The 16,965-nt window shown below is 30.8% G+C and overlaps 1 protein-coding gene across 1 annotated transcript in view; it reads left to right on the top strand.

Moving 5' to 3' along the window:
* Positions 1-2,665: 2,665 nt before the first annotated feature.
* The window catches only part of LOC130675335 (four and a half LIM domains protein 2-like), a 53,750-nt gene continuing 39,450 nt past the window's right edge, over positions 2,666-16,965 (top strand). Inside the window, exon 1 of the mRNA XM_057480927.1 lies at positions 2,666-2,725. Coding sequence (XP_057336910.1) covers positions 2,681-2,725 — 45 coding nt within the window. The 5' untranslated portion in view covers positions 2,666-2,680. The remainder of the gene's footprint in view (positions 2,726-16,965) is intronic.

Raw genomic sequence — 16,965 nt, 5'->3', positions numbered from 1 at the left:
TTTTACTTCATTGTGATCTTGCACGTGAAAAAATAACCACAGAATTTCGATGTAAACATCTTGGATCCTACCACATTTTTTTTTAATTTAAATGCGCGCGCATTTTTTACTTTGAGCGCGAAGTTTAAATATTTGAATTGGGTCAATTTTTAATAGGATTTTCTTATTTTAATGGTTAATAAAATTTATTGTTAATAATTATTCGGCTGTAAAAAAGTGGGAGTGAATTCGAATTTGATTTAAATTCGAATTTACTCCGACATTCGAAGTTCCGGAGTTTAAAAAAAATTATTCTGTATACGGAGTAAATAAGGAGTTTGTTTTTTCAGCGGAGTGATTTGAATTTTATTTTAATCCACATTCACTCCGTTTCGGAGTAAATTTTACTCCGAGGAGGTTAAATAAATAAAAAGTCATCCGATCCGATTCACTCCGGATTTCCTCTGCGTTCACTCCGTTAATTTTTCACGGTGCGACAATAAAAATTTATTGAATAAGTATTTGAAAGTAAGTGAGGCAAAATTTAATTTGGTAAGAAAATAAAAGGTTCTTTGAGGTTTTTTTTATATAAATTTTTCAGAATTTCCGCTTCTGTAGTGTAATGTACAATAAAAGGACCTCGACCCATGATATTAATCTGAAATACGAGTAGAGCTATTGGCTATAGCATCACAAAGATACATTCGCGCTTTAATACCCGATCGATCGATTTTTTAACGCTCAATTTAATTTCAATAATGTAGGCGTATGTGTTATACATATGTGTGTTCAATGAACAATTAATAAATAAAAAATTATAATTATATACTAAACAATAACGTAATAAAATATCAAACTTCATTAGTTAGTGATCTATATATACGTCATTAACTTTATTAAATATGTAGAGAAAGCTAGAGTAGAACTGATTTAAAAATTTATTTTGATTTTTGGATTTATAAAAAATTATAAAAAAAATTCCATGGCTTCAAAATTCATGAAATTTAAAAAAAATAATTTTGTATAAAAAATTCTTGTTTGACTAGAAATGAAATTTCTCATTCGAATAAAAATCGTTCAATTATAATTTTTCGGTATGTAAATAAAATTGAAATATGTTTTTTTTTTTTTTGGTATTTCGTTGGATCCTCGCCTACCCGGGAATTAAAATTTTAGGTGACAACTAAAAATTAAAAAATAATTCTACTGATAATCGAAAACAATTTTTAAAAAATAAGCGTATATTTAAAAAAATACGTTTTTAGTAAGGTTAGTAGAAAATATAATATAAGTCTACGGAGAATGAAAGAACACATTACACATATAACCAGCTGGTGATGAGGTCATCGTATGGTTTTTTAGTCGTGGCGGCAGTTGCGACGCGGAGCTCATAAACGCCGGCCGCTGTTACACTGACTACACTACTACATATGTCTTATCCAGTTAATCTACTGTAACTGTACAGTATATATCTGTATAAAAATACTGTTTATAATTTAGTGTAATCAGTAGTGTAGTAAGCGTATGTGGAGAATAAGCAATCGCGAATAACAAATCACAAATTAGTTAATATTATTTTCGCGCCTGACAGATGCGCCACGTGCTCTTAGCTCGCGCTAGTCACCCGCACAAACTTAAATGCAAGTGCAGCCGAGCTTGCAAACTACTGAGCGGCAAACGAGAGCCGCGAGTGCAGTGTCCTTTTATAAATAAACCGATTAATGATATTCTGATTGCAATTAGCTAATAAATTTTTATTTTCGTGGGCATAGTTAAGTTTTTTGTTGAAATATCTGATATTTAATTGTAACGCGAGTATTAATTGTCAAGATTAAATATTTTTTATTACGAATTTTAGAGGGAGAAATTGAACCCCGAGTTTTGACAACTAACAGTAAGCAATAAAGAACTTGATTGTAAATTAAAAAAAAACGATGGAAAATGTAAACAGTTAATTGTGATTTACTTTGAGTATTGGGTGATGTGAAAATAAAGGTTTGTTTATTTGGTGGTAAAAAAATTTTTTTGATGGAAAAAAAAAAATAAAAGTAAATAAATAAAGTGCGCAGGAGTGATTGAAATTACCCCACGTGCGTTAACGAAATAAATGTATTACAAAAAAACGCGCAAGCGCAAAACTTTACTCGGTGGACTTGAGTTTTGAATTTCGTGGTACTGTTCAAAAGTGCAAGGACGACGTGCGCGTTAAGTATTCGTACGCTCCGAAATAATAAGCATTTAAATTATAATTATTTTATTTTATTTTATTTTTGTTTAAAAATTAATTATAAATTCGATTTTATAATTTTTTTGCTTAGATCAATTTTTTATTAAAAATAATATTAATAATTAATGATAATTTTTGGTATTATTTCTTGATAATTAGTGTGAATAAATTGAAAAGGATTTTTTTTTTGGCTGTGACAAAGCATTTTTTGACTCCATGCGTCATCGTAAAAAATATCACATTCTTATAACTCGAAGTAAATTAAGTGACTAATATATTTGTTTTCTAGACTCATTACTCAAAATCATCTTGTGTTCAATTACTTGTTAAAATTATCAATAAAATAGAATAAATTATCTACCAGTGATAAATAAAAATGATTGTATTCAAATTTGTAATGTCCGAAAAAAAATGTAGTGTTCAGTAAACATTTTATTGAAGTCTATATATTTGTCAGTAATCTCCAAATTTGAAATGAATGGAGACCGACTCATTTCCGTCGAGCCTTTCGACGAACAAGTAAGTTTTAAAAAAAATTAATTTAATTTTTTAACTACTTAATAAAAAATAATTGAATCAGAACTAAGCTATTTTTATTTTAATTAATGACCATTGGATTGTAATTAAAAGTGGATGAATACAAAGAGAATAATTGGTACGTCTTGTTTAATGTGTAGTTTAATTTGTAACTGAATAGTTAGAGTAGTGATTTAATTAAATAATCAGGATTGCAGGTGTACGATTTTGTCTCAGGTGCGATTCCACTCGATGACATATTTTCTAAATTCGTAAAACCAGTATAAGTGAGAGTGTGTCCTTCAACTACACAAGTTTCTCGATATATATGTAAGGATTGCGATGTGTATATACACAACACGCATGAGATTAAATTAATGTCGACTTTAATCGCCTGACTGCCTACATGCTCCAGAGACTTGAGAGAACTGAATGGCATTACGTGATCTTGAAGGTTCGGAATAGAATTCCATTTATTGAAAGATAACTATTATTATTATATTATAATTCAAAACTCGAAATAAATATATTTAAAACTGGTATTGTAACAACTTGAAACTTTAAATTCCCAGTACATTAAATTTATCATCTACATATGTATTTAAATATAAATATAAATTTAATTTATATAAATATCTTAATTCCAACTTCTGTGACCGTGAATATTTACCGGATACTGATCGTAAAAAATTAAAAAAAAAAAAAAAAATTATTGTTTAAAATAAAACAAATAAGTTCATTAACTATTTACTTATTTTCGTATCATCTGATATGATTCGGAAGAAGATATAGAGATAACGATACGTGTATCCTTGATGAATGTGTCGCAAGTAACAGAAATAACAGAATTGTTTGTAAAATTATCGCTTAACTTTAAGTGTAAAGCCTACAGTTAATCATTCCATGAGTCACGTATTTTTTTTGTACCAGAGTCTATTTGTCTAGAAAATTATTTAAATTTTTTTATCGGATGATCTTGAGTTGAGGTACAAAAAACTATTGACTATTGACAGTGGATGCTGGGAGTTTGATATAACCCTTTTTTTTTTTTTAAATATACACCTGTGTTTTATTTAAATTTAACGCTTTTTATTTATACTATTATTAAATTATGGATGATGAAAAATCAATTGGCATTAAAAGATCTATTGTCCGTCAGACAATGCACTAGTAATACAATGAGTGTATGCTTATTATAAGTTACATTCATACATGTACATTTGTCTCCTACGTGGATAGTTTTTTAGTCACAGCTTCTGGAGTTATCTCAGGATCATTAATTATTAATATTAATAATTATTGTACGCTTCTATGATGTTGCAATATAAATATTTGAAAAAAAAATTGAATTAAAAGTTGTATAAAAGAATAAAAAATTAGCTCGAGATTATTGCGGATAAGAAAATAGTTTAAGAAGTGTAATTTAACTTATGGAAGAAAACACGTAAGGCGGTAGATAAGAACTGATAAAAAAAAGGCATTTAAAATTTTTTTTGCTACTTGTTTTATCTATTTATGGCAACCAATCAAATATATTGATGCAATTAAAGTATCGTGGATCCTTTCGCGGGTATTTAAAATATCGCCGCGGGCTTTATGCAGGGAATGCTGAGTTGTGTATCTCAAAAAGGAAAAGTATAAATATTTTATTTTTAAAATTAATTAATTATTTATTATTTATTTAAAACATGTTGAGGATTATTTATCAATTATTTATATTAGATGTTTTATTTATTTAATTCATTGTCGTTATAAGATATACGATTGTCCGTCTTTAAGTTAAGACGGTCATAAAGATGCATCGATTTACATTCGTATACGAGAGTGTGACGTAGTCGTGTTGTGTTGGTTTACGAGCTCTTGCTATTAGGAAATAAAATTTAAGGTAAAATTGTTGTGATAAATAATTTATAAAGTTGTAGAACGTGATAGGATATAAAATTTGTTTTTTTATTGTAGAAAAAAATTAATTATTTTAATATGGAATAAATATAAATAGTGTAGTTGAGAAAGTTGCTGCTGGTTGGTGAAGATTACGGGAATAGAATTACAGTATATGCATTATCTTTTCTTTCCATTCGTATTTGTCTTGATTAAACTGTGAAATCAACAGATTTCCTTACGCTACTTTAACGGTAGATTATATATAAATAAAAAAATTAAATAATCTGTGATTAAAACATAAATTACTGGTGAAACTCGTTAGAAAATAACGATTCAATTAAATTATATATAGTAAATTAACAAATATGAAATTGGGATAAAGTCAGAGATTTGAAATAAAATTCTGGTTAAAATACTCAACTTGTGTAAAAAATCACTTCAATCTTTTTTGTAGGAAATTAAATTTCCTGTAAAATTGCTTACTTTTATTTTTGACGTATCTTTAAAAAGTAGGCGGGGATTTTGATTTAAACTTAAAAAAGTTTTAACGGGATTAATTTTTTTTGAAATTTATGAATTGATTTCAAATTAATATTTCAAGTGAACAATTAAAAATCCATTAAAATTGTATAGAAATAAAGTTGTTGGGAATTTAATTTACTATAAGTAAAGTCCTAAGAAATTTTTCCGTAAGCTTGATAACTTACGAGTTATTTTAATTCAAACTTCAGCTTAACAACACCAAGTTTTTTTTTAAGTTCAATTTAAATTGAAATTCTTCTAAAACTATAGTATACTGACTCTGTTAAAGACATATAGATTTTTTGTACAGAATTAGTTTCGTTAAATTCACTGACACAATTTTAAAATGTCGAAAGTGTGGGCTATAGGTCTATAATAACTTATATGTATAGTTAACAAGGGGTTTGTAAAATCGATTAAGTGATTGTCCTAGTGAATATACCAAAGTAAGCTTGCGTGATTCAACAAATAATTTGAAAGCGTGCAATGATTAAATATTGCTAAAAACGTTCAGAGATTACACTTTTTGTGTAAAACAAACAAAAAAATCAAATTACATGTTTAATTTGCTAAAAGGCATGCAATCATGATGATAATTAAAAACGCAAATTGCTTGAGTGTTCAAAATAAAATATAAAATAATTGAATTTTTTCCAGTTTACAAATATTTTGTAAAAAAAAAACAAAAAAAAAAAATAGTGCATCTAAATAAATCAAAATACTTTTTTCGACTTTCGGAGTTTTATCAAAACACTTACACTGTAAAAAATCGATTTTATTTCAATCCGAATTCACTCCGACACTCGGAGTTCCGGAGTTTGGAAAAAAATTACTCCGCATACGGAGTAAATGTGGAGTTCATTTTTTCAGCAGTGATTTCGGAGTGATCTGGATTTTTGTAAATCCGCATTCACTCCGATAGAGTTTTAATATGAAAATTAACTCCCTTTAGAAGTGAATTTAACTCCGAACCTGAGTTTCAAAATTAAAACAAACTCTTCCTCGGAGTTGATTTCACTCCATGGGGGTTAAACAAACACACAGTCATCCACTCCGCATTTACTCCGGATTCAATCCGCAATTTTTTTACAGAGTATATAACCAGTACTTAATTAATTACTGCTAATTAATAAATAATAATAGTAAAAAAATTAATTCAATAAAAATGAAAATATTTGAAGATTTTATTGGTTAAATAGACCCTAGTCTTTTGGATGGTGGTGTAAGTAAACTATTAAAACGACCACACCTAAACCGCATTATCAAAGCTGCACCCTCGAGTCCCTAATGATTAACGATAGTACACGGCCTGTAAGTGTTTCCTCCTCAAGAAAAATGAACTATTACCACATAAATTACCCGACATCAAGCAGATTTAAGAAAAAAAAGCACAAAACTTTCTGACGTCACCGAGAATCTCGTAAGTTCTCTTATTTATATTCATAATATTGATATAACTGAATAATTTCCATTTACTGGTAATGAATTCCTTCGGGAAATGTAATTGAGTATTCATACCTACGAAGAAAACACCGTATTGCCCATCGGTAAACACAGATTTCAAATTGTATAACTATTTCAGAGTATATTGAAAGGCTTTAGCTTGTAGTAAGTCTACTCAAACGTACTGTTAATTGCTTTCCATACAATTTCTATAATTTAACCTTGTAATTAATCACTATGTTATTTTCTTTCTTCGTTATTCTCTTTTCTCTCTTTTATAATACTCATCTCTATCAATCTTATTTCGCGCTCTCTGTGCAAGTTAATTTATCACAACTGGATTTCTTAGCAGTATACTCTATAGCTTTATTATTAGAAGTATAATTATGATTTATAATTAAAAATGAATATTGTTGTCAACTATAAAGAAAATTTATTGCAGTCAACTTTTGCTTTATGAATGAAAGCTGTGTTATTTTGAATAAAAAATAATATTATTTAATTTTATTTATCTTCATTCAATTAAAGCTAGAATTGCTAACAGAAATTTTCAAAGTATATACTTATGAATATTTTATAAAAATATATATAAAAGATGATCCTGAAGTTAGCAGACAATTTAAAATTTTCGATTTTTTTTTCAGCAAATCAATTGTGAAAAAAAAAAACTAAAAATATGCACATGTAGAAAATTAAAAAATCTATAAGTGCAATTTTTCTTTAATATTTTTTTTTATAATTTCTCGTTTTGAAAAAAAATCCAAAAATTATTTGACGGTGGCTAACTTATGATCCTGAAATTGGCAGACAATTTAATATTTTTGAATTTTTTTTTCTACTAATTAATTACGAAAAAAAAAAACTAAAAAAATGCTCGTGTAGAAAATTAAAAAATCTATAAGTGCAATTTTTTTTTTATAATTTCTCGTTTTGAAAAAAAATCCAAAAATTATTTGACGGCGGCTAACTTATGATCCTGAAATTGGCATAAAATTTAAAATTTTTGAATTTTTTTTTTTCTATTAATTAATTACGAAAAAAAAAAACTAAAAAAATGCACGTGTAGAAAATTAAAAAATCTATAAGTGCAATTATTTAAAATATTTTTTTTTTTTATAATTTGTCGTTTTTTAAAAATTCAAAAATTAGTAGACGTCGGCTAAATTCAGTATCATGCTAACTTCAGAATCATATATAAAAGAGAAATATGCAATTTTTTATATAAAATTTAGAGTTGAGTTTAATTTAAAATTCACGTCAGGTTAAATATTTATGTTATATTTACTAAATACTGACATTCAAGCAATAAATTTAACCGGTTAAAAAACATTTTTTTGATTAATATTATCAGGCATACTTTTAAGAAACTATAAATTAAATATAATGGGCAATAATAACCAAGAGTTTTATAGGGATGTAAAATCATTGAAAAATCAATTTTAACTATTGTCGATAAACGAATGCATAATTCATAAACGATTGCCGCTCCTTGAGTGCTCATTTTTTATTTCTTTTATCATAAATATACAAAGCTTAAAAATTTTTTATAGCTCGTTGATAACAACATTCAACTCCAGTTTATAAATATTTACGTACATTAATTGTTAATTTAATTGTAAAAAATAAACAGTTAGTACATTTAATACTTGGAGATTCAAACCGTTTAAATTCCATGTCTAAATATAAACATCTACGAGACATTTCAAATTCCAATCGACAGACTATTACAAAACGTCGGATAAAAAAAAATAAAAAAATGCAATACCTTTTAAGTATAATCGAATTATATAAAAATATGGTTTCATACATTAAATAAATTGCCAATTAACGTAATACGCCAAATGGTACGTTAATAAATTTTTTAATCAACGAAATTACATTATGAAGCAAATTAACGGCATTGAATAAAATACTAAAATATATACGTGACATAAAGTATCAAGACCTGTATATTATATCCCGGGTGTAATGTGATGTTAAATATTTTTTGATGACACGAAAACATGTCACGTTAATTTGACTCCCCAGATAATTCCCCCAGTTACTTACGTCGTCTAAATACTCATTAAACTGTCATACTAAATATAACATAAGTGAAAATAAAATTTAAAAAAATGTTGTCTATTGATAGCGATGAAAAAAAGAAATATAAATAAACAGTTAACACTTGCAGTGTGTTGAATCCATTAGTTTTGTTCAATCAACTCCGACATTTCTTTAACTTTACTCTGATGATTTAAACCAAGTGTCGTATGTTCGCGTACTTGCTATTTTAACGCGTGGGCGTATTTGACGACAAAGTTTTATAATATTTATATGTATATGTACATGTATATGTATGTATATTTACAATTTATATATAAATAAATATATGGTAGCGTATAGAAAGACGATTGTCCGTGTCGAAGGAGCATATAAAAAATAAAATAAAATGATGACTACGTCACCCGTGAGAAAGAGAACTATGCGACATATAAAAAGGAAACTGTAGGTTGCTTTGTTAACTTTAACGCCTCGCCTCAGGTGTTGCACCTATATTTTTAATATATATATATATATATATTTAAATATATATATTATATGTATATAAATTTATTATTTATTTTTGCTTTAATACAAATGTAAACATGATAAAAAAAATTAAATAAGAGCTAGTAATTATTATTATTATTATAGTTCCACTGTAAAAAATTGGGAGTGTATTCGGAGTGATTATGGATATTATTTAAATTCCAATTAACTCTATCACTCGGAGCTCCGGAGTTCTAATATTGAAATCAACTTCCGTTTGGAGTAGATTAAATAAATAAACAGTCATCTGCTTTGCATTTACTCCGCGTTTAGTCGGTAGATTTTTGACCGGATACAATATTATTACACTGTCAAAAATTGGGAGTGAGTACGGATTTTATTTCAATCCGAATTCACTCCGTCGCTTAGAGTTTCGAAGTTTTTTAAAAAAATCACTTTGCTTACGGAGTTAATAGGGAGTATGATTTTTCGGCTGAGTGATTTCGGAGTGGTCTGAATTATTCAAATCTGCATTCACTCTAATTCGGAGTTTTAATATTAAAATAAACTCCCCTTCGGAGTAAATTTCACGCCAAGGGGATTAAGCAAATAAACAGTCACCCGTTCCGTATTCACTCCTGATTTATTCCGCGTTTACTCCGATAATTTTTTACAATGTAGTAGATCTGTTACAATTATGAACTTATTTTTTTATCAAAAATAATAATGATAATTTGATACTGTTAAGATTAATGTATGTTTATTAATAACATTCTGATGTCACTTCCGAGGAGCTGATGTCATTAAATACGCAGAGTATTTATATAAATTATATTATAATAATTTTATTTTTGTATGAGTATTTTTTTTTAGTTCGTTGAATTGTCATTTGAAGGTAACAAGTAGAGTAGATTAATGTTGAATGACAGTGATGATTGTTATGAACTGATAAATAGTTAATAAGCGTGTGTAAAAAGCGGTTTATTTTTGTTTAATCGTAGGAGTTTATTTTTTCGAGGGATATAAAGCCGGAGGGAGTAGATAAAAAGGAAGGAGAGGAGCTAGAGGAGAAAGGACTAAAACTAAAACGTGCATTGAATCTTTCAAGTTTATACTAAAAATTTATATGAATTATGTATTAACTTTTGGGGTTTTATTTTATGGTCTTTGGCGTGGGTTAAGAGAATAGAAAAAAGTTTAAGACTACGTAACGCTACGATAGTCAAACTAACGAGCTGGATCATGAGCACTGAGATAGTCAATCTTTTTATGAGTCGTTATATTTTTATTAATTAAATTTTATCGCGATAGTTAAATTTTTTATTTGCTTTTAAATAAATTTCTTTTTAATTACTATACATTTGTTTTTAATTAGCAGTTGAGGAGACATTTGAAAAAATTTATTCAAAAATTTTTGTTTCTTTATAATTTTGGTTTTTTGTACACTGTAAAAAGAGCGGTGTTAAAAATGGACTCATTTTAACTCGGCCCGGTGTTAAAATAAAATTGCACCGGTGTAGGAGGAGTAATTCACCGGTGTTAAAAATACTGGTGTTAAATCGGGGTAACCGGTGTAAAAGCGGAGTAATATCAGTGTAAAAGCGGAGTAATGCCGGTGTAAAAGCAGGGTGAACTGCGTCCACTTGAAGTATTAACTTCAAAGATTATGAAACACAAAAAATGTCAGTTCTTTATGAAAATTAATAAAAAATATCATTTATTAACAAGTATAGTGATCGAGTAAGTAAAAATATTCACAAAGTAAAATATTTTAACACCGGTATAGAATATTTACACCGGCAGCAGTGTTATTTTAACACCGGAGAATTTTTTTTAACACCAGTACGGAATATTTACACCGGCGGCGTCGTTATTTTAACACCGGTATAGAATATTTACACCGGCAGCAGTGTTATTTTAACACCGGAGAATTTTTTTTAACACCAGTACGGAATATTTACACCGGCGCCGGCGTTATTTTAACACCGGTATAGAATATTTACACTGACAGCAGTGTTATTTTAACACCGGAGAATTTTTTTTAACACCAGTACGGAATATTTACACCGGCGGCGGCGTTATTTTTACACCGTTTTCGGTGTTGAAATTTAACACCGCCGATTTTAACACCTACACCGCTTAGACTTACCCCGGTGATTTTTTACAGTGTAGTTTTCTATTTGAATTGTAATATCGACTGTGATATTCACTCGTGTTTTAAACAGTATGTACTTCGGACTATAGAGGGATTATAAGCCGATAATGCTGTAAGCTACATTATTAAAACATTTAAATATTTATTATAACTTACAACTTATAACTTAATACTTATGATAAGATTTATCAACTTAGAACGTTATAGTCATAAGTTATGTTTTAATATACTATATAAGAAGATAAAAGATAGTGAAAAGTCATATTAGTGTCGAATGCTGATATATGATTAAGATTATAACGACGGGAAATATTGAAAGGTATTGTGACATTTCCACTTGGATTTCATTATTGTACTAAAATATAAAAATTCAAATGTCCATTCTCTCCGCATATGAGCTACATTCGTTCAGAATACTGTCTAGAGTAATGTAGTTCTGCAAATGACTCACCGTTATTACAAATCAGAACTATTCACCTTTTTTTCCTCAATACACAATAGCTGTTACTGTTAAAATATACTAGTACACTTTCATTACATTTTGCTGTCAATTATCACTCGATCTCAACCAATTTACTTATTGGTAATAATAATAACAATAGTAATATTAATAAGTGAAGTAATAAAAAAATTTTATGTACCAAAAGAAATGTTTTTAATTAAAAAAGTGATAAAATTTAATTATGTCTTGCTAATAACTTCCTTTTATACTTAAAGAAACGAATTCATAAAAAATTTTAACTAATTTATTATAGTAATTTTATTAACTTTTAATTAATTAATTAATATAATGGAGGTATTTAGCTTTAACATTTGTTTGCAATTAAAAAATTTAATTACTATATTGTTCTCTACTTAACTAAAGTCTATAAAAGAAAATAAAACGGGTAAATACGAGAGAACATTTATAAAATCCGTAAAATATAATCCTGAAGTAAAATAAAGTTTATCAAGTTGCTCTATAATTAATTATTTAATTAATTAGACTGATGACCGGAAAAAGGTTTAGTTTGAGAGGTAGTCGTCATCATGATGATCATCATCTCTTGATCGTTGTCGCTGGATTTGCAAAAGCAGAGGCGTATATCGAAGACCTTGTTACATCCCACACACAGGGCCGTGAGCAAATCTTGAGAACCAGGGCGTGGATACGATAATTTAAACTAATCAATCACCGAATTAATGTAAATTCAATTCACCTCAATTATTAGACGAGTCAAAAGTTTAGTTTTTGGCCTCATCATTTTAAATAAAAATGAGTTAACTAAACAAAAAAGGAACAGCAAATATATGACTCACAGGATTTTGAACTCCAGGCATAGCAGGCAATGAAATACTCGATCGCCCGCAGAAAACGGAACTTAATTGCGATGATCGTTGGCGCGTGAAACCGTTAAACTCGGCGCTTTTGCATCGATCTGTTAGTTTTTAATCTTAATGAAAAAAATCAACATTTCTTTGCGTTAAAAAAAATATAATAAAATGGCTTACAAAAAAATAATAAACAAAATAGATTAGATACGGATGTCGATGACTCCTAGACGAGTTGACTAGTATTTCTCATCTCCTCTACGCTCTAGCCTGCATCCAACACAATCATCTTATTTTTCTCCCCTTCCCCCTTCCTCTTATGTATCCTCTATCCAGAGATACCAGAGAAGTCTCAGGTGCAGGTAAGCCAGGCAGGGCGTCACCTGCTTGCTCTCCCGCGTGTCCTCAACCGGACGGACCGGCTGGATCTGTCGACATCGTCTTCTGCGTTCATCAGTTCGTCGCACTCACTCGACCTACGTCCTCACCAAACACAACCTGTATAATCTGTTAAGTCCTTCCTCATTATTTATATTATTAATATTTAACTCTTGCTTGGAGTATCAACAACATCAACACCACCGGGAATACTTATTAAAAAATTTTATTTTTTTTTTTAATCGTTTTGGCGGGCGTAATCTCAGTGACCACGCGGTGATTCACTGCCGATTTCCACATACTGAGTGGCTCCAAAGACTCGGGTTTGAGATGAACGATACTTTTTTAGGTCTTTGCGTCAGCGTGCAAACAAAGCGTACGTCAAGCATTAAAAAAGACACGTATTCTTATTGGACAGTTAAATGGTAAATGGTGACAGTGAAAAATAAAGGATTAAATAAAATCGAGAGTGCAGTTTATTAAAAGAATAGGAGTAAAGTGAGATAATAAATAAATATATATATAAATTTATAAAAGAGAGAAATGGAGAGGACGGTGAATTCATTTTAGTGACATTAAAAAGGGAAGACTACTTATACATGAAGGAGACCAAGACCAAGAGCAAGACCAAGAGCTAGAGCTAAACCCAAGACCCAAGACCCGACTCGGCGATCCAAGAGCAAGAGCAAAAGCAAGATCCAAGAGTTGCGGCGGACACAAGAAGGCGAGCAACACGGCAAAGTGCACGCGTACGTGAAAGTCGCCGGCGACTTTCAGGGTCGCTCTCTGGCCCGCCTCGTTTTACTCTTCACCTCTCTTTCTCCCTCACTCTGTCTCTCTCTGTCCCTTTATTTCTCTCAATACTTAAAATTCTCTGTTTCTCTCTTGTTCACCGGTGGTAGTGGTCGTATGTGCGGACTCTTACATTACATTACTTACATACACTCAACGGAGCACGGTATCCTGCTCCATTGCCGGATTCGGTGATTCGGCTTTGACCACAAACGATCGCGTCGCGCCGGTACAAACAATAACAATAATAGCAACAATATTATAAACAAGAGAGACAAAGTTGGTTTTTTTTTATTGTTTAATATTGCGATTTGTAATAAACATCGGTTTGAATTATTATTATTTAAAATAACTTCCTTATTAAGTTTTTAAATCTTTCACTTTGTCTGTAGCCAGCATTCGATTCGCGTGGGATTCAATCGCAAAGTCATCCTCCGGGTACAATCGAGAGTGTCGACAGTATTTGTCACGCGTTCAACAAGCAACACGATCTTATATTGGATTGCAATTGTGTTTTATTATTAAGTTTTTTAGTGATTAATATTTTCATTTAATTAAAATTATTTATTGCTTGTGAAAAATATATAACAATGAAGTCACGATTCTGGAACACATGGACGAAAGAAGAAGCCAAAGTAAGATCACCAATTATTATAAAAGATCGTGATCAAAATGAGTCTTCACGTGAGTGCACTAATGGAAATCGTAAAAAAATACATCAGTATAATTTATCATCACGTGATGATCGGTTTCAATTAATAACTGACAGTAATGAAAAGTTACGTAATGGACATAAAGAAGTTGATGTTAAAAATAAGGAAGTGGAGCTGCATAAACAGCAGCAACATTTGTCACGTCGTAGAGACAATATTAAAAATAGTTGGGAATTGGGAAGAAATAGATATCACGATCACGATCACGATCATGAACAAGAATCGCAGCAGGTGATTAATTCCCGGCGAAGGAAGTCTAAGGGTACAGCTTCAACATTGGGTAATAATAATGACAGCAAATGCGTCGAAGCGAAACTTACAAACGGGAAGTTACGAACGTCAAAGAACGGTTTTACAAAACAGGTCAAACGATCTGACGAATCATTGGATCGTGAATACAGAGGTGCAAAGTATGAGCAAACTTACCAACAGGACGACAGAAGAAATTTTTTTTACGATGTGGAAACATCGACTAACGGGATGCGCGAGCCCATTAAATTTGTGCGGAAATTCGAGGAATACGAGTGTCGATATGACGATAAGCCTGACGGCGATGTAGAAGACGATGAAGATGAGGATGAGGATGTGGATGATGATGACGATGAGGATGAGGAGGACGAGTGTTACAAGCAAACGCGTTATTCATCGTCATCATCGTCGTCAAGAAAATTAAATGGTGACTTTAAACCCGGTAGATCATTATCGCCGTTAGATGATACCGTGAGTAAAGGTTGTAAGCGAGAATTTATTTATTTGGATAAAAGATCTTGGAGGCATAGTGATGAACAGTCTCCGGAGCGTACGATCGAGTTAACGCCCGAAGAAAACTCAAATGGTATAAATTTTGTCAATGGGAATAGACGTAACGGAAATCGTTGTGATAATTATCTTTCGGGAAAAAAAACTGTCAGTGATAAAATAAATCGTGATGATTTCGATCCATCTGTTGGGAAGTACGATAAGATTAGGGAACACAAAAAAGGTTTTAATCTAGTCAGAAGTACAAGAGATTCTCCTAGTGAGCATAACGGAAGAAGAAGAAATTTATCAGGTCATCGGAGTTTGGAAGATAACAATTATTCTAAAGTACAGAGCAGAGATCCTTCGAGTAAACGGGAATCTTCGAGAGACAGACAAATATTTCGTAAAATTTCATTTAAATTGAAAGGCAAAGAGGAAAAGGAGTCGACGATGATGACGAGGAAGGAGAAAGACATAAAAAATAATTCCAGTGAGTCAGAGTCTATTAAGAGTAAACCCAGGAGAGACAATCGACACTCGAGACCTCTCTCTCCACCCACGTTAGAAAATATCGAGGCTGACGAGGTGGTGCCAAGACAACACCGTAAGATATTCTCGCTGTCTAAAGATCTTCGTCATCAGCAGCAGCAACAGCAGCAGAAGCCGCATCAGAAACAGCAACAACAGTTAAGGCTACGTGAGGATTCTGTTGGTAAGAGAAAAGAGATTAAAAAAATTAATAACCACAACTACCAGCATCATCACCACCGCGACTCACGTGATTTGTCGTGGATCGAGAGAGAATTGTCGTCGTGGTATTCAAGCGAAGAGTCGCCGGAACGTGAGAAGAGTAAGAACAAAACTAAGACTAAAATACCAAGAACGTGTTGCTTACTGTCAGATGACGATGATGATGAGGACGGGGATGAGGAGGATGACGACGATGACGACAGTGATTTAGGTTTTTCCACGCGAATTGAACGAAACGGAGCTACAGTGATACGAATTCACACGAGTCCAAAGACACCTGAGCGGCTCAAGAGTCCTGAGAGGATTAATGACAGACGATTTCAGTGCAGAGGCACTCAAAATGTCTCCTCTGAAAGATATAAATTTCAAGAGGATGACGATGAGCTCGAAGAAGAGGAAGATCTTGACGACCGAGATGATTTGGATGGTGACATCAAATTTTTTGACTTGCGGAAACGTTCTACCGATTCACTTAGACGGAATTTTCTTCACTCGGTACGATATTTATTAATTATAAATTATTTATATTAAGTACGGGAGTGAGTTCAATGTACACAGACATGCCAGTCCAATTAGAATGATTTTACTGCTATACTCTTAAGCAATTACAGTGACTAACTTGGTAAAAATTGCTCGCCTACGAAGTTATTCACGTTTTTTTACGATTTCCGTGATGTTATATTTTATATTTACTTTAGTATTTAAAAAAAATTGAGGCACATTCATATCTTATTTATTTTTTTATCAATTAAAATATTACGCGAGGTTCAATGAAGTAATTAAAACTCGGTTTAAACAGTTTCATTCGTTGGTCTCTATAGAGCTAGACAAAGACGCTGAACTTATTACAAAGTAATATAATTATAATTATGTTTATATTTACGTTTATCATAGCGTATATAGTACACAGTATGTAGTATATAGTGTATATACAATATTTATGAGTATGGACACATAAGTGACGAGCATATTATGTGTCTAGTCGATATTTGGTGATGCCAGAGCTGACGTGGGTACAGAGGTAGTTTATGTAGGCGTTCTTA

This window comes from Microplitis mediator, chromosome 10 (genome assembly GCF_029852145.1).
Source record: "Microplitis mediator isolate UGA2020A chromosome 10, iyMicMedi2.1, whole genome shotgun sequence".
NCBI lineage: Eukaryota > Metazoa > Arthropoda > Insecta > Hymenoptera > Braconidae > Microplitis > Microplitis mediator.
This window is presented reverse-complemented; position numbering and strand designations above follow the sequence as displayed.